This window comes from Melozone crissalis, unplaced genomic scaffold, assembly GCF_028551555.1.
Source record: "Melozone crissalis strain CALT ecotype California unplaced genomic scaffold, PUWL_Pcris_2 ptg000002l_1, whole genome shotgun sequence".
In the NCBI taxonomy this organism is placed as follows: domain Eukaryota; kingdom Metazoa; phylum Chordata; class Aves; order Passeriformes; family Passerellidae; genus Melozone; species Melozone crissalis.
Genome location: NW_026535780.1, coordinates 24,924,565 through 24,947,964, shown reverse-complemented (window position 1 = coordinate 24,947,964; position 23,400 = coordinate 24,924,565). Strand labels below are relative to the sequence as shown.

Sequence of the window (23,400 nt, the reverse complement as noted above, 5' to 3'; positions counted from 1 at the left end):
AGGCACAGCCTCATTACAAAGGATTTATACACAAACCCTCTTATCAATACCAACCTCCTAGTTCTTAGACTCCTAAAGACAGAAATATGGAGCTACAAATAACATTCATTTCCCAATTACTATGCCAACCAGCTCTTTTATTATAGACTGTATTTGCATTTGACTGACTGGCCTATTGCAAACATAGTGCTGCTACACCATCATCAACCATTTTCTCTTTTTCAAAGACAAAATCCAGACTATGCACACCAGTGTACTATCTATTGGTTTAATCATCCCTTTACATTATAAGGGATCCTACTCTTTGCAAATTTGGATTTTTTTATATAGTTTCATGTTTGAATTTTAAGACATCAGTTATGAAATTATGAGAATTTGTTGCAGAGTAATTGTTTCTTGAATTACTTATCAGTTTACTGATTTTCTTTTATTTTTTTATAGGTGGTACATTTGAGAATGCATTCAAAGAAGCATTGTTTTGTATTTGCATTTTCTTTATAGTGAAGATCTGCATATAATATACATAAGAAGTATAGTCTTCTTTTGTATCATTAATTGTCTATGAATAGATGGGATTCCTAAATGTCTATTTTTCAGTAACAATTTTCTTATAAAAAGTATAAAAAATTAGTTCAGTCCTCAGAGTACCAATGTAAAACTCTTTGGGTGCCTGCTCATCATTCCAGGAAATAATCTCATAACACAGGTGATTGTCTAACCTGTAGGAAACCTGAGACCCCCAGTGTGCTGTCAGGCAGATCTGTTAATTTCTTTGTGCCTTGATCTTCCATTAGAAAATGTTTCCTGTTCTTTGTCTATAAGTTCTTTCAGGAAGGGATTTCCTCTCTGCCATCTTGATTCAGCCATTGTAATAACAGCAGGATTATCTGTTTTGTGACATTTAATAGGCTAGACTGGATAACAAAACTTCTTAGGGCAGAAAGTGCAAATCAAAAAAATTAAGTCAAAATAATTAAAATACTAGAATTCAAATAAACAGTCACAAATACTGTTGTCCATTATTTATGCAGGTATATTTGATTTAAATCTTCTCTTGTTGCTTCTTAGTCTAGTTGTTTTGGTGCCAGATTTAAAGTGAACTGACTGCACTGTCACACAAGACGAACAGAACGTCTCACACTCACCGCATGCAGCCAACACTGGGAACTAAGGAATGGAATAAGTAGAATACTTTGCTATTATGAAAGTAAAATTATGCTCTTCATCATTCTTTATATAGGGAGAAAGAAGGCATATTGATGGAAAAATCCACCTTGCTTCTTCAGATATATCCAATTTTCTTAATGATATCCTTATTTTATACGTATCTGGAGTAAGGCAGAAAATGGTAGTGCTCTGCTTTGCATTGTGTCTAAAATTAAACTCATCATGGTTTCAGAAAAAGAAAGAAAAGTCACCTCTCCTGCCCCACTGAAACATTTGGGATTCTACATCTAGCACACTATGGCCAAAAATATGTCACAAAGACTTCTGAAATTAAAACAGGCAAATGAAAAGTGATGCTATTCCATGAATTTGAAAATATTTCAGAATTTAAAAACCAAGATATAAATAATGAGGAAAATTGCCTAAAAATTCAACATTTTAAAGAGATCAATGTTTAAATATTAACATTTCAAAATTCTACCAGTACACTGTTTTTCAGTAACATTCATGACAAATCCTTGTCACTAGTGTGTTGAATGTCATATTGTGGAAATGTACTGGTGGAACACCCATTTTTATATACTAATACTGCAATGATGTATCAGATTACACAAGAAATAGTTTTGGCATGGTCACATTAAAATGAAGTTGGGTAAATGGAAGAAAAAAATCTTAAGAAAATTCTGCACTGTAAAATTTTGACATATTTCAAATTTCTTTAAAAGACACAGATTTTCCATTTTTCTCAGGAATTATTTCAAAATTACTCTGCTCCTCCCTCTGCTTGTTACAACTAAAATTATAAGCAATATTAACTAAACATCTTTATCATTCATATTGTATCTAAAAGTATGCACTATTCAATGAAAACAAGAAATGTCTCACTTTTTATGGGCAAAACACCACTCAAATATCCTCATACACATCTTATAGGGGAAATTTTTCATCTATAGAAATCCATGTTGATGACTTTAATTTCAATTTACAGAGCTTTCATATATGATATTAAAACAGTAGGCAGTGGTATTTAATAGAATCAAAAGGCAATATGATGATAGTGAGGTCAGTCATGCTTTTACTGTTAACACTGGTGCAATGATTTATTCATTTGTCATTCCACTTACTTTCATGTTTGAACAAACATAAATTAAACTTACACCTTCTCATAACGACCAGTTGGCACATATGTGATAGTGGTAAAGACATATACATAAATAATTAGCAGAGATCATGATACTATATGTGTTCTATTCCAAATAAAAAACTTTCTGACTCTTTCTAGTGAAAACTATCATTCCTGTCATGTGCACATTCCTCTTTTTCAGAAAACACAATGATAAATTTAGTGACTTGTGTGGCAAATGTGAAGAATTGTAATCAAGTTGAGAACTGCAAAGAAAATCCAAGTCAAACCACAAGAAGTTGGAGATTATGATCAGACACAGACAGTGAAGAGTGTCATTACTGAAATGGGTAAACACTGCCCAAGTCTTAGCACATCACTAATATTAGCATTTTATCTAAATAATGGGATGGGCATTCAAACAGACCTCAATTTCTGGAAAAATGTGGAAATTTCAGATTTTTAAGAATTTTTTTTAAATTCTACACTGGAGTGATTTAACAGATCTATTAATGTATCACTTGGATCCTTTCTCCCCACAGCAGTCTAGTGCTCAGGAAACATGCCTTGCACTGGAAGCTATGCATGAGGCCCTTTGACGCCAACCTTAGGCACACAACTAGTGCCACTCACATTTTGAAGTCCTGACATCAAAACAATAGGTTATTCACTATTAACTTTTCACTTTTTATCTATTCTGTTGCACTTTTTTATTTACTGGAGAATAGAAATTAATGGCTTTAAGGAGAAAAGGGTCTCATATGTTCCCTGTAATATCTTCTGGGCTCTGCTTTGGTTTCTTCCACTAAGTCTTGAAAAGTTTTACATTAAGAGGAACCATATTTTTCAGCAAAACAGCATTATGGTGCTTTGTGTTTTCTGATTATTCATTTCCATCAGTGACTATAAACAGCTGGCACTGGTGCCAAATTTGTTACAGGGAGATTAATGTTGGCAGCACAAGAGCTTCTGAGCTTTTTAAAATAAATTTGGCACCAAGCTCCAAAAGGTTCATCATCACTGATCTAGATTACCTCCTTCTTTATCAGAAAATAAGTTTAAAAATTCCTATCTAAATAAATACTCCTGATTTATTTGTATTTTCTTCCACTAGATTAATGCATATAGGAAGAATTCTCTGAAGTCATCTGCAAACTCACTGCATTTTCTTTCCCTGTCTCTAAAAAACTCACGTCTGCTGCTTTAGTGTGACATAACTGTTACTATACTAATCTTAACCATTGCCATTTGGCTTTTGGCTTCCACACTCACTAGTTGCCATTGCACTCATGTCTGGTTTAAAACCAGGACCTAAGCTAGCTGAGGCTAGCAGCTGTCTTTTTAATATCAGGCCCAGAGTCTAGGAAAAAGGAGGATTAGTTCCTGACTTGAACCTCAACAGGCTGCAGCACTACAGATGTTAAATATCACAATAATGATTGTATCTTCCTCACACAGTGATTATTAGCAAAGCTGTACAGCTTTCAAAGAGCCCTTGTTTTTACTTTTCACCAGCAGCTGAAGCAAGGAACACATTACCATTACAAGATGAAGCTGTACAATCTCATCCAACAAATGATCTCACTATGACCCTCACACTAACTTTGCTATTAAGCAAAAACAGGCACATTTTCAAATATTGATTTCAACTAATGTCTGATCCTAACAGGCATGATCTTATCGGGGCCCCACTATAATAGAAGGAGTGTCAGAGTTAAACAGAATAGGTTTAGATAAGATCACAATCTTCCTCACCATGATGTGATGCTATCATTGAGTGAGTATAGTATTTGCAGTAATTATCATTAATAGATATTGGCAACAGGAAAAGTGGTCACTGCTAAGATCTAAACAAATTTGTGCATGATTAAATTAAACAAGTTTTATCTGAATAGTGGGTCAGGGTATGTTATGTTCCCCAAGAGACTTTGCTGCCTTCATTTTTTTCTTTGAAATGACAGATACTGAATTAAGAGAGAAATATTGAGGAACAACATTGCTACCTTAGTTTGTTCAGTACTTTCTGTTTTGTGGCAAACTGCCACTTCAGTCTTCCTGCTGCTTTCCTGATGTCTACTTAGACCAGGCATCCCATGCCATGTTGTGTTGACAGACCCTGGTGCCGGGGTTTGGCTCCAGAGCCATGGCTACAGCTGATTTCACAGCACCCTCCCTTCCCAACAGAGACCAGAGCAGCGAGGAACTGTCTGACAGGAGGTGTTGGAAGCAAAAGCTCATCCATCTAGGCTTTGAGCCCTACAACTGATTCCTTACTTGAACTATTCCTCGCAGGAACTGGGCAGCCCCACAGTGGGCTAGCCTGGAGGACTGCTCTCTAATGTAAGTGTGGGCTGTGGCAAAAGCCACAAGAGACAAGGCTGACAGACATCTGGTTTAGTTTGATTTTTGCTTCACCATTTGTTCTGATTGTGGTAGGGTTTCTGCATTCTCAGAAAGAAGGTGGTACTGTAAAAGGGAATACCTGCTTCAAATTCTATGTGGAACTCTGAAGTCTTTCTCCCCTGAAGCTGTTAGCATGTAAGGCCAAAACAGCACAGAATGAAAATAATAATTTATAGCCCTGGAAAAAAAAAATCAACCTAGGAAAACTGAAAACACCAATACAAAAAAAAAAAAGTCAGCTGATAGTTATGTTTGTACTTATTGTAATGAAACAGGAGAAGCATAGCTAAACTTTCACAGACCCAAGCCATATAAAAATAATACTTGAGAAAAGGGTGCAAATCTAAAATCCCCTTAACTATTATCAAAATTTTATCACAATTTATCAAAATTATCACCATTATCAAAAATTAGCCATGTTGCAATGTGTAGAATTAAAAGGGAGTAATCAGAATTCCAAGAAGCAATGTTCTCTACGTCTATTGTGACAACAATATTGAATTCTAATATACTATTTTTCATCCTTACAGAAATTAGCTAATTAAGTCAATTTGAAAAACATTTCTGAATTAATAGTGTACTTGCCAAGATTACAAAAATATTGGTCTTCTCTACAGAAACTTACAGGCAGCTTTTCTACTTATCTTCATGTATTTGTCTTCTCAAATGTGTTATTAACTCCAGAGCACTGAAATCTTTTTGATAATCACTGAAGATGAATGTATCAGGACAATCAGCAGCATATGGAACACAGAATGCTGCCAGATGTTAACACACTAAAATAAAGCAGAACCATCCAAGTATTCTGTATCTTGTCTAAAAATAATATACTCATTGACCTTAACCCTATCAAACCAGTCCCATCTTCAAGGTCATATAAATAACAAATATTTATCTTCTATGGAGAGGCTGTACTTGCAGCATTCAGTGTCGGAAAATGCGAAGCATACCTAACCCTACTGCTTTGAATGGAAGTTTGGGGTGCTCAGCACCTCCTGCTAGTACTCAGTGCTAGCCAAAATCAAGTTCTAAGTGCACTAGGACTTGATTTTGCCTAGCCACTTAGATTAAAAAAAAACACTTAGATTAAAAAATACAGACATACAACTGTGACCTCTAACACACACTTATTTTGGAAGAGATTTGCCCATGCTCTATGTTGCCTTGACAGAATGATTTCCACCATCTCCGTAATCCCTATACAGATTTCAAGTGAGAATACCAAGGGAGCATGCTACTGCAGCTCTCATGAGGTTGAATACCAGGCTGCAGTGAGTCATGGCAGCAAATTCCACCCTGTGAAACTCTTTACTTCCCCATGGCTTGCAATTATCCCAGAGGAGACTCTGCAAGTGCAAGACGCCGTGCTCCAACAGCAGAGCAAAGAAGCACAGAAAACAATGAGAATGTCCTCACTGTATTTCTGAAGAGCTCAGGAGACTTCTCAGTTACGGCATTAATAGTGAACAAACAGATAGTTAAGTATCTTTGGTATGACTGACAAGAAAATGCTTATTAGAGGTCAGAAAGGCCATTTAGTCCCAAGTATGCTCCTAGCCAGAGCAAGCTAATAGGTGCTACTACAAAGCCACTTAAACCCTGCATCAAGCACTAACAACAGGACAGGGAATGTGAGGAATGTTAAGGAGTCACAACCACACCAAGTGGTCTCACATTTGTGAGGTCAAGTTTCAAAACATCCATATTATTCTTATTTTCCACTGCTGAATGTTGGTGGGGTGGGGGAAAGTGCTTTCAAAAGTAATCTGTGTATATGCAGTCTTCCACTGCACACAGGTACCACTTCTGCATGCATTTAAGAGATTTACTAGCACAGAAGCACAAAATGGACTCTGAGGATGCTGGTGATGCCAAAAGCCTCCATGCAAATATTTCCATACTGAAACCATGGTGTATTCTCTGTTTTTCAGCCTATCTAATAGAGGCTCTGGTACCTGATAGTGAATGACTGACTATAAAAATAAAGATTCAGCTTACTCCCTGAGGCATGCTGTACTGCCAGATCAAAGTGCACACACTTGGCATCCTGAAAATGCAATATTATTGCTCTCGCTCTGCAAATTCATGGCACAAAAACCAGGGACAATGATCCTTAGAATCCTGAGACAATGATCTTTATAAAAAAACAAGGACAGAAAACTTAGAAACAATGTCCTCAGTAGAATTGGAAGTAATGTTTTGAAAAACCTACACTGATTTTATATTGGCTATAATTCTAACTTTAGTTAGCAAGAAAGAAGAATGGGAAGGGAGAATATTCAGAAGAAAAAAAAACCATGCAGGCAATTGAGAAGGAACATGCCAAAGAAATCTAGCAGCTTACTTCCTCATCTCACAGCTAGCCCTTGTTATATTTCAATTAGATTTTGAAACCAGTATCCTATACTGGTATGACCAACTGTCTAGCTTCCTGTAATGTCCCATCTACCATCTTCTACAAAAAAAACCCAGTGTCTCATTCTGCTCCTTTTAAAGCCAATCTTGAAAGATTTTAGCTACCTGCAGGCATTTCTGGGCAGCCAAACAAGTGAAGTTGGCTGCAGACATTTCTCAGCATCAGGCTGCCAAAAGCCACAGGGTCATCTGCTCCCTCTCCTTCCCCCACGCCACAGCTCAGCTGCGCCTGCACCACTCGTGGCGCCTTGGTCCAGCCTGTTCTGAAACACACCAGCCACAGACTGGCTGCAAACTCCTGAATCTCCTCCAGCTTCTCACTCTCACTAACATTAGGAAGCTCTTTCTCCTAGCTACCCTAAATCTCCCTTGCTGGTACCTTGCTGAGTCTGGAAGATTCACCTAATGCAATCCTTCACGTGGTTCCATGGCTTGTGATCCAGGTGGATCCAAGAAGGAAGGAAAATCCTCCACCACAGATGCATGCAGGATTAAGATGGTATTTTGACTTGGAGGAGGTGAATTGACCACAGTGAGAAGGGAAACAGGACTAAGGTAAAATACTAGATCCCGAAAGAGAAGAATATGATCTTGAATTTGACAAATACAAACAACAAAATCCAATATTTAATGTAGTAAATGCGACTGCATCCAAGAAGAAGAAACAGTGTAAGAGCAAAGCAGTTAAGACTAAAATATACCATAAAGTCCACTGCAGAATTAAAAATCTGCAATAGTAGAACCAGGCCATTCAAAACAAGCAGAAAAGAAGGAACTAAGATATTTTGGATCTACTATTGTTTTCTGATTTATTGCTCGCATTCTTTTATGCTAATTTGCCCCAGTTTTCTTCCAAAAGTGAGGACAACAGCTTGCAGGAGAGGGAGAGAGGGAAGAATCCTTCCTCACCTCCCCAGCTTCGAGGCACACCTCCCTCAGCTCCCCTAAACTTGTCTTTAATGTCCTCACACATCGCAGGAGTTCCAGTTTCTTGTTTAAAAAAAGTGGCCACCCATCCCCCAGATTAGAGACTGTCATGGGGAAATGAAAGCTACAAAGAAAAAGAAATATTTTGGGAAATGCGTTTTTAATGTTTTTAAATAAATACATAAATAATAACTATAATTACTAACATATATAAAGCTTTTATTAAAAATAGTATCTTCTATGCATTTCAGAAATCAAATGTCAAAAACAAGATATAAAAGCTAATCTGTGACAGGAAGAATTTTAAATTATAAAACATATTCTCAGAGTGAGAATAATCTACATAAACTGTGATGGTATGTCATATGTTACGTAGTTTTTCCGAAAAGCATCAGTAGTGTTCAGAGTGCTATCCTTCCCTTCCAGCACAGAAAGGACAGTATTTTGTCTATGCAAAATTCAATTATTTTCTAAATATGTTAAAAGAGCTCAAAACCTATATTTAATGAGTCACAAGTTGTGAAGCATTTTGCAAACACTTTAAAATGCATTAGTAAAAAGAAAAGGGGCAAATGTTTCTTAATTAATTTTAAGTTATTTAAGATGGGACATGATTATTACAGAAGCACAGAATCCTTTACGTTGGAAAAGCCCTCTGAGATCACCAAGACAAATCTAGTCCTTTCCCTGGTTACCACCTTGTCAACCAGACCATGGCACTAAGTGCCATATCCAGTCATTCCTTGAGCACCTCCAGGGATGGTGAAACCCCCTCATCCCTGGGCAGCCTATTCCGATGCTTAACAATCCCTTCCATGAAGAAATTCCTCCAATGCCCACCCTGAACCTCCCATGGCACACCTTGAGGACATTTCCTCTTCTCCTGACACTGGTCACCTGGGAGAAGAGACCAATCCCCTTCTTGCTACAACCAACAAAACAATATAAATAAGAAACCATATAAACCCTAATAAGGCTGTGCATATAATGTACCATGTACAGAATATCAGGACACACAACTAAACCTATAAATAAGCAACCTATAAATAAGAAACAACTAAACCTATAAATAAGGTCTTTCTGCAGGTCTGGGGCTGCTAGGGAAGATAAAGACAGCAAGAGATGGTGCCTCCTGAGCTGTTTGCTCTGGAGCTCCAACGGCTGGAGCTGGTTGTGTTCTGAGCTTCCTTGAGTCTGAGGAGCCACCAGGGGATTAGACTGATGAACTTGTTCTCCAGACTTGATAAATGAGGCTCAGGACATTTATAAGCTTCACTCAGCATTGAATTTCTCAGGCCAAGCTCTAAATTTCTTTGTGCATACTTTGGTAGTGCAAAGTAGATTTGCTGCCTCTGGAAAAGGACTCATTTTGCTACTGGCCATGGGATATTTCAACATCATTAGAAAAGGAGCTACAGTCAAATGGTGAGGAAAGTTCAGCAAAATTGAGGTATTTAAAATAAAAGAGATTTTTAAGACCTAGTAACAGTCAATACCTCCTTCTGACTAGAATATGCTATTTTTATACACTTATGATCACTTACATTGGGTGGGTATATATATAAGCACGTATATATAGTTACTATATTTTTAACATGTTTATTTTAAAATATCCATTTTTAATATATTTATGTATTCATACATACGGTACTAACAGTATTTACTTACTAGAAATATTGAGAGGTTTTTTTTCTATTCAAAATGTTCAAACTCACACTTTCACACAACACAGTTAATTTGGCTGCAATGAAACAACCAGAAGTAACTTTAATTTCCATCCTTCTTGAAAATTTATAGGCTACTTCTCTTTCAAATGGAAAGGGAGCTAACAGATCTTTGGAATTTTGATCATTCCATCACACTGTATGAAAGTGATCAGCAAGCAGCAAGAGTCTTAACTGAAGCCACAGGTCCATTCCTTTAAGTCCTTTAAGTAATTTATTCATTTAATGAAGATAGCCAAAAGTTTAAAATATTGTTATTGCAACTATCATACGGTACCTTGTAACTATGATATGGTACCTATGGTTCTGCACTTTTTATTAGCAAACAAATTTTGACACCACCAAAATGTGACATTTCACACCAGGATTTTTTCTACAGTACACTTTTTTTTTCCAAATAACTGCCTACTATGGCATCCACAAGTCTTATGGAAAGCATTTGTTGATGTTTTCATAATCTTATGCATTTGTATGTCCAGACAGCACATCTTGACAACATACTGAGTGCAACAAAGTGCTACCACAGTTCCACAGGCAACAGCTTCTCAGTGCTTTTTTCCACTACCAGTGTACCCTAAGGCTAACTATCCTTAGGCAGGCACAGCTTTATGTGTAGTAGGCAAAAAAAAAAAAACAAACATGAGCTTCCAGGACATTTTATTTTTAAATGGTCACAGAGAGAGCACAAGCCTTCTAGTCTTTCAGTTCCATGCCCATTGTAACTACTGAATTCTTGTCTTACCAATGCAAACATCTTCATAGACACAAACACCTTCATGGCCTTATGTGTCACTAAAATGATGGAGTTAGAATTTCCCATGCTTGTTCTATGAATGTGAAACTATGTGTCAACATTTTAGAAACTGGATTTTATTTCAGAATAAAAAAAGATAGTGTTAACATCGAGTGAGAAGAAAATTACTTCCAAAACTGCTGAATATTTAAATCTGGCATTTTATATCTTCCTAGTCTATAATATGCATGTTTCACAAATAAGAAGAAGTATTATTATAGAAAGCATGAATTTAAAAATTTTCCTCAGAGGACAACATTTAATACTGAATTGCTCATCTTAAACACATGTATAGAACTCGTGCCAGTCAGGTATTGTAGTTCAGTGAGCAATATTAATGACCTTAAATGGACATAAATAAATTCTTTTTCTTACATGAAGTTTTAAAATAAGACTACATCCCATTCTAAAAGTTGTGTTATAAATTTATCAAAATCAACAACAGCAAAATAAGAATCTGAGTCTTAAAGCCTGTGGTACAGAGAAGATTAGACCTTTTAAGATTTGACACAGACTGTGTCAAAGGTGTCAGAGGTAGAAGACCTTTTAAGATTTGACACAGACTCTTGGAAGCACAAAAATATGTTACAACTGAAGTTTATTGCAGTGATTCTCTAATTAAGCAGCTTTCCTTCTTTCTCTTTTCCCCACATCCTAAAATGCAAGAGCCTGGCACCTGGAGATAGCACCTCCCTCCACTGCTGTCTGGGAGGCTCTGGACCAAATTTTCTTGCCTTTTTTTCTGTCCCAGGCTCCCGACTTTGCCTCATCTCTTCTGCAGAACCATCCCCTTGCTCTGCTCTCAGCAGCTGCCTGGCAACGTGTCCCAGGGTAGATTCCCATTCTCAGAAGGACCCTCTACTGAAATGAAGCTTGCCAAAATAGGACAGATAGTTTATTGAGCTTTCTCCCAGGAAACAGAGTTAGTTTAAAGGGAATGATTGGAAAAGTCTATTACTTAATTACAATAGTATTAGGGTAAATTCTGCTTAATGGAGATGCTCACGGCAAGCACCAAGTAACTGAATTATTGTTAAAACCGTTCAAAATGACCAGTGATAGTTACAAAGAAATGTTAAAGCTCTGCTGTTTGGATAAACGGATGTCAAAATGGCCTAAAGTTAAGGAAACAAGGTTAAAAAAAAGAACAATTTTGTGTAAAAATTCCCTGTTGATATTCTGGAAATAACCAAATAATAAATGAAGGAAAAAATAAAGATGAATGAATCCTGTCTTACTTGTATGTTCTTTAAATATTTAATAACTTAAAATGAAGGCTATGGTAAGGTGTGCAGTGCTAACACCAGTGTACAAATAGCATTTTGACAGAAGAGAAGGATTAAGGTTCTCCTATACTGTATCATGTTGCTTCATCCCCTGTCTGAGACCTGGAAACTACTTCTGCAAGTTGGGAAAAAATGTTTTTGAATTTGTCCAAAACAGGATGTTTATTCAGATCCTTACCACATCTTGCTGTCATATCATTAGTACTGCTTAAATGTGTGTAAATATAAATAAAAGAGCAGAAATACGTTCTTAAAAAAAGAAAAGCACCTAAAGTACAATTGCACATGAAAGTTTGAAAAAAATGGCTCTTTTGTCATTGCATTCTCCTAAACTACATGTCTATATAAATGGGAGAACACTTGGTAAAAGATGAACTAATGTGAGGTGTAATATTCTCAAAGATCATTATGGATGGCATGTGGACATCTTGGCATATCTCAATATTTTTTTAAAATATTTTAGTCTTGAAGGCCTCAAGTTGTGCCAGAGGAGGTTTACACTAGATATGAGAAAAATCTTCACTTTGGCAAGCATTGGAACAGGCTGCCCAGAGAATTTGTGGAACCCCCATCCCCAAGGTGTTCAAAAGATATTTGAATGAATTACATGGGGACATGATTCAGTGGTGAACACTGTGCTGCTGGATTAACAGCTGGACTTGCTGATCTTAGAGGTGTTTTCCAACCTTAATGATTCTATGGTTCTAAGCAGCCAATCCCAACACACGCACAGCACATCAGCACATAGCTGTTGGGTGACATCACGTGCTATCCTAAGTGCTGCAACAATAACATCTGCTCATGTTTGGGATGGAAGGAAGTGATCTTAAACTAGATCAAGACATGAAAGAGACTGACAGTAACAGTAGAAAAAATTAGAAAGAAATGTTTGTGTAGTCACTTGAAATATTTAAAGGAATAAAAGTGATATAACAAAGATGAGAATCAAGTTTCATTACTCAGTACATTATTTTTGGTAACTAAATATAAAAATTGCTCTGTGCTATTAAGAGCCAAATTCTCCATTTGCAATTAGATATTTAAAGATAAAACCTACTTTATCCCTCTCCACGTTTGAATAAGAGAAAAAGAAACTAAGGACCAGCTACAGCCTGGCTATGGACAGACTATTGCCCCTCTGTAGCCATGCAGCACCTCCAACAAAAGTCCTGAGAAAAACCTCGTGCTGCAACTCTGAAGATTAAAAGTCACTGTTTACTACAGACATGAGGTTTCTGACCCAAAGTGACCAGCCACAGATTAGTGAGGGAATAACTTTACTACATTTTGAACCTTGGCTTCTCAGCCCTCACACACCACCCAGTCAAACAGTTCCATGAGCATATCTTTCAGAGATGTCTCTTTGGTGTTGAACCTCCCAGATCCCATTTAAGGGTCCCTGCTGTGTCCTACTGCTTGCCTGGACCAACCCTACAAATTCTTCTCCTGCGGATTCTCTTCACAGCCACATTGAATCCTCTTTTCCTTATCAGGCTCATACAGGCCTGCCCCGCATGCTCTTCCCTGCAACAAGGAGATGAGAATGGCGAGCTGAATACAGCTGATCATTGTTTTGCTTTGCAAAACCCTGCCATGGGCACAGATTAACACCAAAAACTAGATGGCAGCAGCCAAGGGAAAAGGCCTCTTGGAATGCCTCCACACGACTGCCGGAGCTACCACTGCTCGACATCCATCGTGGGCTACGTGGTTCAGGGCTACTTTTGTTTCCATGGGCCTCATTCCCATCAAGCTGTCCCCTCAAACAGGGAAAATATTTACAGCTGAAAGAAGCAAGTGAACAGATTTTCTTAACTAGGATACTAGTGGCTTGAATTTAGACCTGCCTACACCCAGCAGCTCCTCCTTCAGTGGGCTGTATGTCCAGTCTAGTAAGGTCTTCTGCTCTTTTCACCTGCATGCTCATATTAGACTCGGCATTTGTGCAAACCCACTTTCCTGTTAGACAGGAATCGGAATCACAAACTAGGAGTCTGATGCATAAAAATATATTTCTATCAATTTGTAGATATCATGATCTACTGAATTTTCTGTGATGCAGCAAGACACAGATTTGGAGCCTTCACGGTCAAACTGTGTTGTCTTCCATTCTACAGCTGAGTTCTCACCAGCTGTAGACCACCAGTAGTATTGCTCAAACTCTTAATGAGTCTGTTTGTCTATATTAAATCTCAAGCAAATATGGAAACATGCAGACACATGTTTCCTAGAAACATGTTCATTTTCTAGGCTTGAAAAGATATTTCTACGCATTTATTTTCTAGGGACTACCCAATTATTATCGAACAGTGGATGGAAAGTGAAAGTAGTGGAAGGAAATGGAAGGGAGTAAACTCCATGCCCAATTGTGCTGACAGATACAAATTATGCATGCAGCTGAGAGCAGAGGAATTTTGGTAGTTTGGCAAAATTACAGGAACAGATATTTGAAAGTATCTAAATAGGAGGTCTATCACTTTAAATATAATACAAGTATCTATGTAGGTATCTACAAATATTTAAGAATTATAAAAGAAGTTCTTAAGGTCAAACTGAAATAAAACTTAAATCCCTAGACAAGTTTTAAGATCTAAGAAACACTTGCTAAAAACAATGTCTTAGGATTTTCTGCTGGCTGCATGCAGATTGTTTCATCAACAGTAACCGTAATAAATGCATTCCTTATTTCATAATGGAATTTTATGTAATTCATGACTACTGGCTAAACTCTTAGATGAGAAAAATTAAGAACTTTATTAGTCATTCATCCTTTTCAAGTCTACCTACCAGATCCTGATGGGGATCTTGCTCTACCATATTTCCCAACAGTGCTGCAACACTGTTGATACACCTGCTATTCCTATTGCAATTGTGAACAGCATTAAACTAATTTTTGTTCAAGGTACCCAGTCTTCCACTACTCTGAGATGTGTACTGCTAACATATTTCAAGACAGAAACTTGAAAGATCTAAAATGTAATTGACATCTGGCACGGTGACTCAATTAAATACCGTGCTGAATTAATTAACTTGCTCCATCTCATGAGCCAACAGCAGCAAGACCGTATTCAGCAATGCAGCACTGCTGGAAACAAGAAGATATTACATGTACAGGCTGCATTCAGTGCAGAGTGCAAGGGGAATAAGTAAGCTCTCATTGTTACAGCCTGAATTAATCCTGTGAGGCACTGTCATATTGCAATCACCAAACAGTACAGTCAGGTAAGACACTTTTAGTGAGACACAAACTGATTTGCCAATAAAGGTAGCAGCTGCAAAAGTTATGATATTTACTCACATGGGGATCCCTGAATTTTTCTTTACTTTTCTCTCTATACAAAAAAAAATCCACATTAAAACTCTTCTCCAAAAATTTGGTGTTTATAGCAGTATAATGTTTGAGATTTTCATTCAAAATTAAATAAACCAGATTTCAGCTCTTCATGGGAAAGTTTGATTGAATTCTAGGGATTTGAGGCTCTACCCAAATGAGCTTCCCAAAACAGATATTAATAACCTAAGTAAAGAATCTCAATTCCTCTGATGAACAACAGAGAACATGTACAATAGTGAGATAAGTAATCAAATGGGTCAAAAAAGCCATAAAAAAACCCAGAATAATTTCAAGACAAAAAAAAAAAGATAAAAGAAAACCATGTAGAAGCTGATGCTTCTGATGTAGGAGTTTTGTTGCTTTAACAGCAAATTAAAGTTTCATCAAAACGTTTGCATTTCTTCACACAGCATTTTAAAGTAAAAGATGTAGGATTACAGTAAACATCTGATATTTGGGAAAAAGAAAAATACTTAGAATCAGAGAATAGCTCAGGTTGGAAGAGATCTCTGGAGGTCATCCAGTAAAAAGTCCTGCTCAAAGCAGGGCTAACTTCAAAGTCAGATGCAACTTCGAAGTTAAATCAGATTGCTCAAGATGATGCTCAGTTCAGTTTTGACTTTTTCAAGGAATGGAGTTGCTCAGGGGACACAACAATATTTGTGAGAACTAAAATTCTGTTTAAAGAAACTTTTTCAGATTTCCAAATGTGTCTATATTTGTAACCAAAACAAAAGTAAAATCTTTCAAGTATTAGTAAAAATAGACTTTATGATTTTTAATTTAAAAATAAAATGTAGCTTTCCAGTTTAGTGAGAAAAAATCCTGAAGATTTTCATTTAATGTCTCTGTGAACTATACTGAGAAAGCTGTTCTAGCCTATTACAATACAAAAATTTAAAGTCAGTTCTGCACATTGCTCCATTGCCAGTTCATTAAAACCCAACTATCTTAACTAAATGCTTTTGATATAGAAAAAATGGTATTTGCCCAAGTTTAAAAAGCAATAACATATCTTAAAACATTCCTGTGCTATTAAGGGAGAAGCAAGGTTCTGCAAGGGTTGTGGTTCTACAACTCCATCCAAAAAAAAAAGAGATACAATATGACTGTATGATTGGCTGCGTGCTGACATGTTGTAAATTCATTCTAAGAATATCTGATAAAGATAAATTTTGTAGAGAAGGGACAATCAATACCACCTCCTATACTTAAACATTATCTGCATGTTGTCTATACCTGATGAAGTGGTACAAGTAGACAAAACCAAACTGGCATTTCTCTACAGTATGGATTCTGGAGACACTTTGAGCTACAACATGACTAAGGTTTCTGTTATATGAAAGGTAATGAAACTAGTTACGCTGGGATTCAGAAAATTATTTGAATTACAGGTGGTTGTCACATATGACCTTCTATGGAAAACATTTTGAGAATGATGACAGGCCAATAATGAAATAGATGAAGAAATAAAAATTAAATTGATGGAAAAAATGAGACAAGTTCAAATTTTCCAGTTTTCCTTTCTAACAAATAAGGTGCTTTGACTCTGCAGTACTTCTGAAAATCTATTCTTTATTCAGGTGCCTGAATGGGAAGTCTGATCTGGATTGGGAATACTGAACTTTTGGAAACTCAGACAAAGTTTCCATGCCACTTTCTGTAACATTTCTTAGTACCATTTGATGAATAAAGTACACTAACGAGTACAAAATAGTAAGATTTTAAATGTCTACTATGCATTATATCTATACCATACTATGCTATGTACTCAGAATAATGCTTCACTCAAATTTTAATATGCATATTTACCGAAAGTAAAATGCATCCTATCCAATAATCCTTAGAAAGAGAACTCCATTACATAGGCATAGGTTCTCTAGGGAGGAGTTGAAGAAAATAAATTTCCCCTTTTGTCCCCCCTCACAACTGTCCCAAATGACACACAATCACACAACCCCTCCCTCACACTGTCCCAAATGATTCATCAGCAACTCAGGGCTCCTCACTCTCTTCAGGTCCTGCAAGGGCAGGACGACACCCAGTGCTGGGGAACACTGGGAATCTCAGTTTCTCCCTTTGAAGCACAGAGGTGTGTACCCAAAATTCCTGTAATCCCTTCCTGTGAAACTGTCCCACATGTCTTTATCCTAAATACATTCAGTGCAAGGTCTGTAATAGCAAACAGTGATCCAGCTGCAGATAATGGTTCTTCAGAAGTATCCCACAGGGCAATGCATGTTCCAAAACTGTTTAAACCTTCCTAGAGATATTAGTTGTTTCCTTCCTGATATTTTCAGAAAACTAATCTGAACTATACACAAATAATATTGAAGCTCAGACTTAAAACCAACACAAACAAAGATGAAATGAAGACCTAGAAATGACATGATTTTCAGTGCACTGAAGTGAGATCATTACTTTAAAGTAAAATGGTCTACATACTTTATGCAATCAGAATAAAAAATGAGGCTAATTGAGAATATATTATATGACAGGTGTCTTTTGATGCTTTTCAAAAAAATGTGAATTTGATGGAAGATTTTGCTATGTTCAATTACATTAAGGCAAATTTAATTAATTTTATCTTAAAATAATGTAGTTATTTATTTTTGATACATTTCTTTAATGCAAATTAAGTATTCAGCAATTAATACTATGAAAAATTTAGAAAACCACGAAAAAAAACAGATATTACTACTGAAACACAACACCTTGGTTCAGCAAACAAGGAAGTGACATTTCCCTTCAGTAAAAGAACAAGTTAAACACTATTAACCTGTGCTCCAAATAACTTCATGTGGATGGTTGCCATAGATGAAGGAGTTGGAGAAGAGCCAAATACCACTGTCCGCTAAAGCTAACAATGTCTGTTTCCAAACGCTCCGTCTGAGGAGCAATCCAGGCTGCTCCCTGAAGAATGGCACACAGCATAACAAAGAGAAGTGTCTCACAGCATCTACATACCAAGGTGTTATTATTCAGATCCATCTTCCCAGTGAAAGGCCCCCATGTTGTTCCGACCGGAAGCTGCTGCCGGCTCTGAATCTTGCGCTCCCCGTCTTTCTGGACCACCTCCAACTCTCCTGCAAACAAAGAAAACAAGCAGTGTTGAGAGTACTTTCACTCATGCCTTGACAACAACCACCTCTCCCTTTGTGTTGGTTTTACAAGCACAATGTTCTGAGGACCAATATAATGAGAATTAATTATGCTTGCCTGAAAAACAACTGATCTTGTCATCCTGCAAAAGAAAAACAAACCTTTTTCCCTTATAATTATATTCAAATTTGGTTCAGAAAGTCCCATTCCTTTCTTGCATCTTTTCACACACATTAGAGTTTGAAAGCAATTTTATTCAGAATAGCATTCCGTAAGAGTTCTTAAGAAGTGCTGAGGAAGGGGGAAATGACTGCTGAAAAGAGAGGGTCCAACAGCAGCCACACCTGGTGCTTTAACCTCCTTGATGCATTTTGCTGCACAAGATCACATTTTGAAGCATGCAGCAACTGACAATTTGAGAAAAACAGCATATAGCCATAAAAAATTCACTAAACCTCCAAGATATTGCTAAAAGCATTTACTGCAATTACAGAAAGGATTTTAAACTTTTGAGATTTTACAGACAGTATGATTTCTGAATTAAACAAAAAATAATTCTGAAAATAATTTTGTCTAATATTATCAGACAAAATAAGTAAAAGCAATGGGAAAGCTGTATGATAGTGTTTTCTTAGTGCATAATGATTTTTAGTGCATGATATTCTTTTAAATAAATTTTCTATTTGAAAGCAAAGACTTCAGAACTAACCACCTAAAAGAGAAATTTTTGCTTTTGCTCACCTTAACTTTTCTGGATTTTTCATTAAAGTGAAAGAATAACACAATTCATCATTCTCATGAAGGGAAAAATAAATTCAGTCACCACCCTTCCCATCCCATATTTTTTCATTTTATTTAAAGATTAAAATATTAGTCTGGACAACCCTTCTTTGAAACCAGTCTCTTCACTAAGACTACTTTTTATGAACAAACATTTCATTTAAAAATACAGCAACAGTTATATTCATATACACAATTTCTAATACTATTTTCTAAATAAATTCTGGTTTCAGACTTTCATAGGGATACAATGGAACAAGGACAGGCTGATCTGTACTTTTCCAGTTGGATATCTGACTGCTTTTTTCCATGCTCTTGCACTTCCAAGCTTTCCCTTTCCTGAAGGTAGGCAAAAAATCTGTTGTTCTCAGAGCTCACCTCCACTTCACTACAGCCGTGATTTTTTCATGATTTGTTTTCCATGACTGCTAAAGCCCCTTGCTCCCTTTCCATACCAAACAGATGCAACAGTGATTCCTGTCTTTTGCATCAGCACATCTCAACAACTCCACCCCAAATAAGGATGGTGCTTTTCCACAAACAGAGCAAAGTCCAACTGTGCAAGAAGTCAATTCGTCCCAGATTTAGCACTGGTGGTTGTTGTGAAATGAACCTTGGGCTGAAGGAAGTGAGTAACTCCTCCTGGCTCACAGGCAGCCTCCACAACTTCCCCCAGCTAAACATTCCCCTGGATGCCTGGATTTACACTGCAGTCAGGCCACAAAGCTTTTACTTGTCCACAGGGGTTAATCTTGACCATCTTCCAAAGAGAAGAGCTGGCTCCAGCTTCCATTTTCAAGCACAGAAACCTAAATTTCACCTCTGAGTGTTGCAGATTACAAAACTACTCTACGTAAAATCGTGCATCAGATCCTTCCTGCAAACTGGAACAAATCTAGGAAATAGAGCTGTACTGGTTTACAAAAGCTTCTCTGTATGTGGGTGAGTCCCCATCATGACAGTGCTATGACATTTTAAGAGACAGTATGTGAGCAGGAAAGCTTATGGATTAATTATATCTAATTTACACATGTGACATATATGAGTCCAAACAGAAAAAAAAAACCCAAGCAACCACAAAAGCATTTTTTCCTTCTCACAGTCACATTGTTACAAATTGCATTAGCTTTAAAAATCTCTTTATATGTTAATTATGGAAGAGAGAAATTGCAAAGTAACATGTTTATCACTTAGCCATACTGCAGCATTTTCTCTCTACAGAGAGATGAAAACTGCAGCATTTGCTTGCTTTTACACACTAAAAAACAGCCATGTCTATGGACATGTCACATTTAACTGATACCAGAGGAATCATGAGAATCTTTGAAAACCCTTTTAAAAAATAATTCAGCCTCCCTTTCTGCCACTGACATTTTTCATTTGAAAAGGGTTCAGACACAGTCAAACAGTGACTCCTTATCTGTACCTGTGGATTTACAAGCAGGCCTGTCTTTTAATGGATTAAGAACGACAAACTTAGGGCAGATCAACCACTGATATCCAAAAAGCTACCAAAGTTTTAAGGTACACATCATTACACATTATATTTTTAATAAAATTAATACCATGAATCTTATACCTGATAGGTAGTCCAGTTTTGAGGCAAGCATAAGAACAAGCTTTTGTTTTTTCCCAAATATATTTTTCCCTTCTGTTGATAATTAAATAAGGTACTATGGATTTTCTCTCTTATTCTCTTTTGTTACAGTTCCAAGCTGTAGTTCAGGCAATATTCAATATATATGAATACTTTGAAATATTCTGCCTATGGGGTAACATCATGCTGAATTGTACTGAAACTGCTGTGTTTCCCCACATACTTAGAACGCTATGAAAGAGGAGTGGATTGCAGACAGGGTAACAAAATGTTTTGCTTCAAAACCTTTCTGTTTCTCTGTATTGCAGTTCTCCAAAAAGGATACATTTCTCTCTTGTCACCATGACTAGCAGCCATTTTAATGCTATGGGTGAATGTCAGAGTCGGGAAGGACAATCTGCTTGCATTTTTAGGCAAAACGAGACAATCTGGTTATGCTTATACAAGGTGCAGCACATTACAATTTAGTCCTTGGCAAAGATTTTGTTTTTTTCATCTGAATATCTTTGGTTTTTTAGAGGAAAAAAATTGACACTGCCTGCAACTTCTCTCTACTTATTTACAACATTTTTCTCCTCTGAGATTTCCTATTTGGTGAATGGTAGCACAACTGCAGCACACAGGGGGTCAGTCTCTCACTTGATGTAACTGCAGCTGTCCCCTGCTCACTGCTGACTTCCCACAGGGATACTGGTTTAAATGCCATACCTGTGGCCCTATGTAATGTGTGACTTCAAGGGTGTTTGCTGGAAAATGAGAACCTCACCCTGTGACTTAATTAAAAGGGTTTGAAAAATGTGTCAGCAAGACAAGATTTTCCCCTTCAGCCCCAGAGGAAGTTCAGATGTAAATCTGAAGTGCTCTCTACAGCTACCATCCCCTGCACAACTGCTCAGAGTCTTCACAGATTACATCAGGAGAAGGAAGAGGATCTGAGACTTCATTGCTGTATCACCACTCACAGTAAGAAGTGTAAAGACTCAGCTGGTACTGACTTTTCACACATACTTGTCCATGGAAATTCCAACATGTGGGGAGGAAAAGAAAAGAAGGCATGAAAAGCTGCTGCAGCCTTCTTTAATCCATGTTCAAACCCAAAGGAAGCAGAAAATTCTGTGCCAAACACTGTTAGGCGCCTCAAGTAATCAGCAACTGCAACAGACCATCTCAGTACTGAATACAAGTTCCTTCCCATAACAGCAAATTCTAACAGAACACCTTCCTACCCCTGGAATAAAATATGTGATATACTCATAATTTCCACGCAAAGTAGAGAAGTAGTTTTACTCTCTTCATCCCAGACTTGTCAGCTCTCCAGCTGAAAAGGACAGCAAGAAGTATGATAGAAGCAGCACTAAGAAATACAAGTAGAGAGGAAGTGATGCCCTGCTTCTAGTTTTTGTGAGTAAGGAAAAAAAATTACTTAAGAGACATTTCATTTAGTGATATTTACTTGTCCTTTCCTTGCTACAGAGCAAGTAGTTTTTGGGGTTTTTTCCCACAGCTTGTTCTTCAGGAACACATTTATTTCCAGGTTGCTGAGTAAGTTTATACAAAATATTTGAGACACATAGTATGGGCTAATCAATTTTGGTAAAAGATAATGCTGTTAGTGCTGTGGGCTGTTTCTCTTATCTTGTTGATGTAGCATACTTTTAAAGTCCGTGATTACTCAAAGACTTATGATAGCTGCACTGTAAAAGAAGCCTCAAGTCATGACTCACTAGTACAGCTATAAAACATCCCATGGCTTTTAAGATATTAGGCCACCTTGGTGGCAAGGAAACCGGAATGAAAGGACCCAATTTAGGATTCTTTCCATACATGCATATATTGTTTCAGGCATTCCACACAGGGCTTTCATTAAACAGAAGGTAGAGAGGTCAGTTTAGCTTTGTATTCTTTTACAGCACAATCAGGATCATTTAAAAAAACTCTCCCCAAAACACAGAGTACACAGGAATCCAGCAGGAGCTTTTGACCCTTAACAGGTTTTGACCACAGTCTGACTACTAGAAAAATTCAACTATATATAGTATTTCTGAAACAAAATAATACTGGCTTTCATCCATCTACCTACATTCTGGAGTAAGAAACAAAGGAGTATATATCTGAAGGTGAATGATGAACAATTTTTGAGGGACATAAGGAGAACTACATTCAGAAATAACTGTATCCAGATTCATATGCATTTAAGACTTCTAAGCAAGTCACTGATAGCTTTGGGCCATAGCTTTTGTTTTTTTCTTAATTTAAAATAGCTTTCTAAGTGGAATCAGTTCCAAACAATGAGTAAGCTCCTCCTCTGCTACAATTAGAGACTGGTTATTTGACATCATGGGGCTCTACCAATTTTCACAAGTAAATGGCTCCTTCTTTGCATATTTCCAGTCCACAGCCACCTGGCTCTCTAATGAGTATTTCTGCATGGCAGAGAAATTGTGTATGTTGTAGTTTCAAACAAGGACTGCTCTGAAGTCGGAGCTAGTTAGTTAAAAACACTCTCAGTTCTTAAGTGCTGCCCAACCCAGAACCCAGTATTTGCCTGCCATCCTATACGCACAGGAAGAATCTACAATTAATATTTGGCTGGTGGTTGCTTCCATTATAACAAACTAATATGTGTAGGTTTGCATATAGCAATTCACTGATAGTGGAGAACTAGCCCATTTCCACTTCTGTGAATCTTAATAAGGTAGCTCCAATATTCAGTGCTCACACTGTTGTCTGACAGACATAAACTGCATTA

General features: G+C 37.0%; 1 protein-coding gene across 2 annotated transcripts in view; it reads right to left on the bottom strand.

Moving 5' to 3' along the window:
* ZFPM2 (zinc finger protein, FOG family member 2) overlaps nt 1-23,400 on the bottom strand; it is a 308,818-nt gene that overhangs the window by 143,248 nt on the left and 142,170 nt on the right. For both annotated transcript variants that reach the window (XM_054271098.1, XM_054271181.1), the window contains one exon: nt 18,140-18,258. In XM_054271098.1, the coding sequence (XP_054127073.1) occupies nt 18,140-18,258 (119 nt within the window). The remainder of the gene's footprint in view (nt 1-18,139; nt 18,259-23,400) is intronic.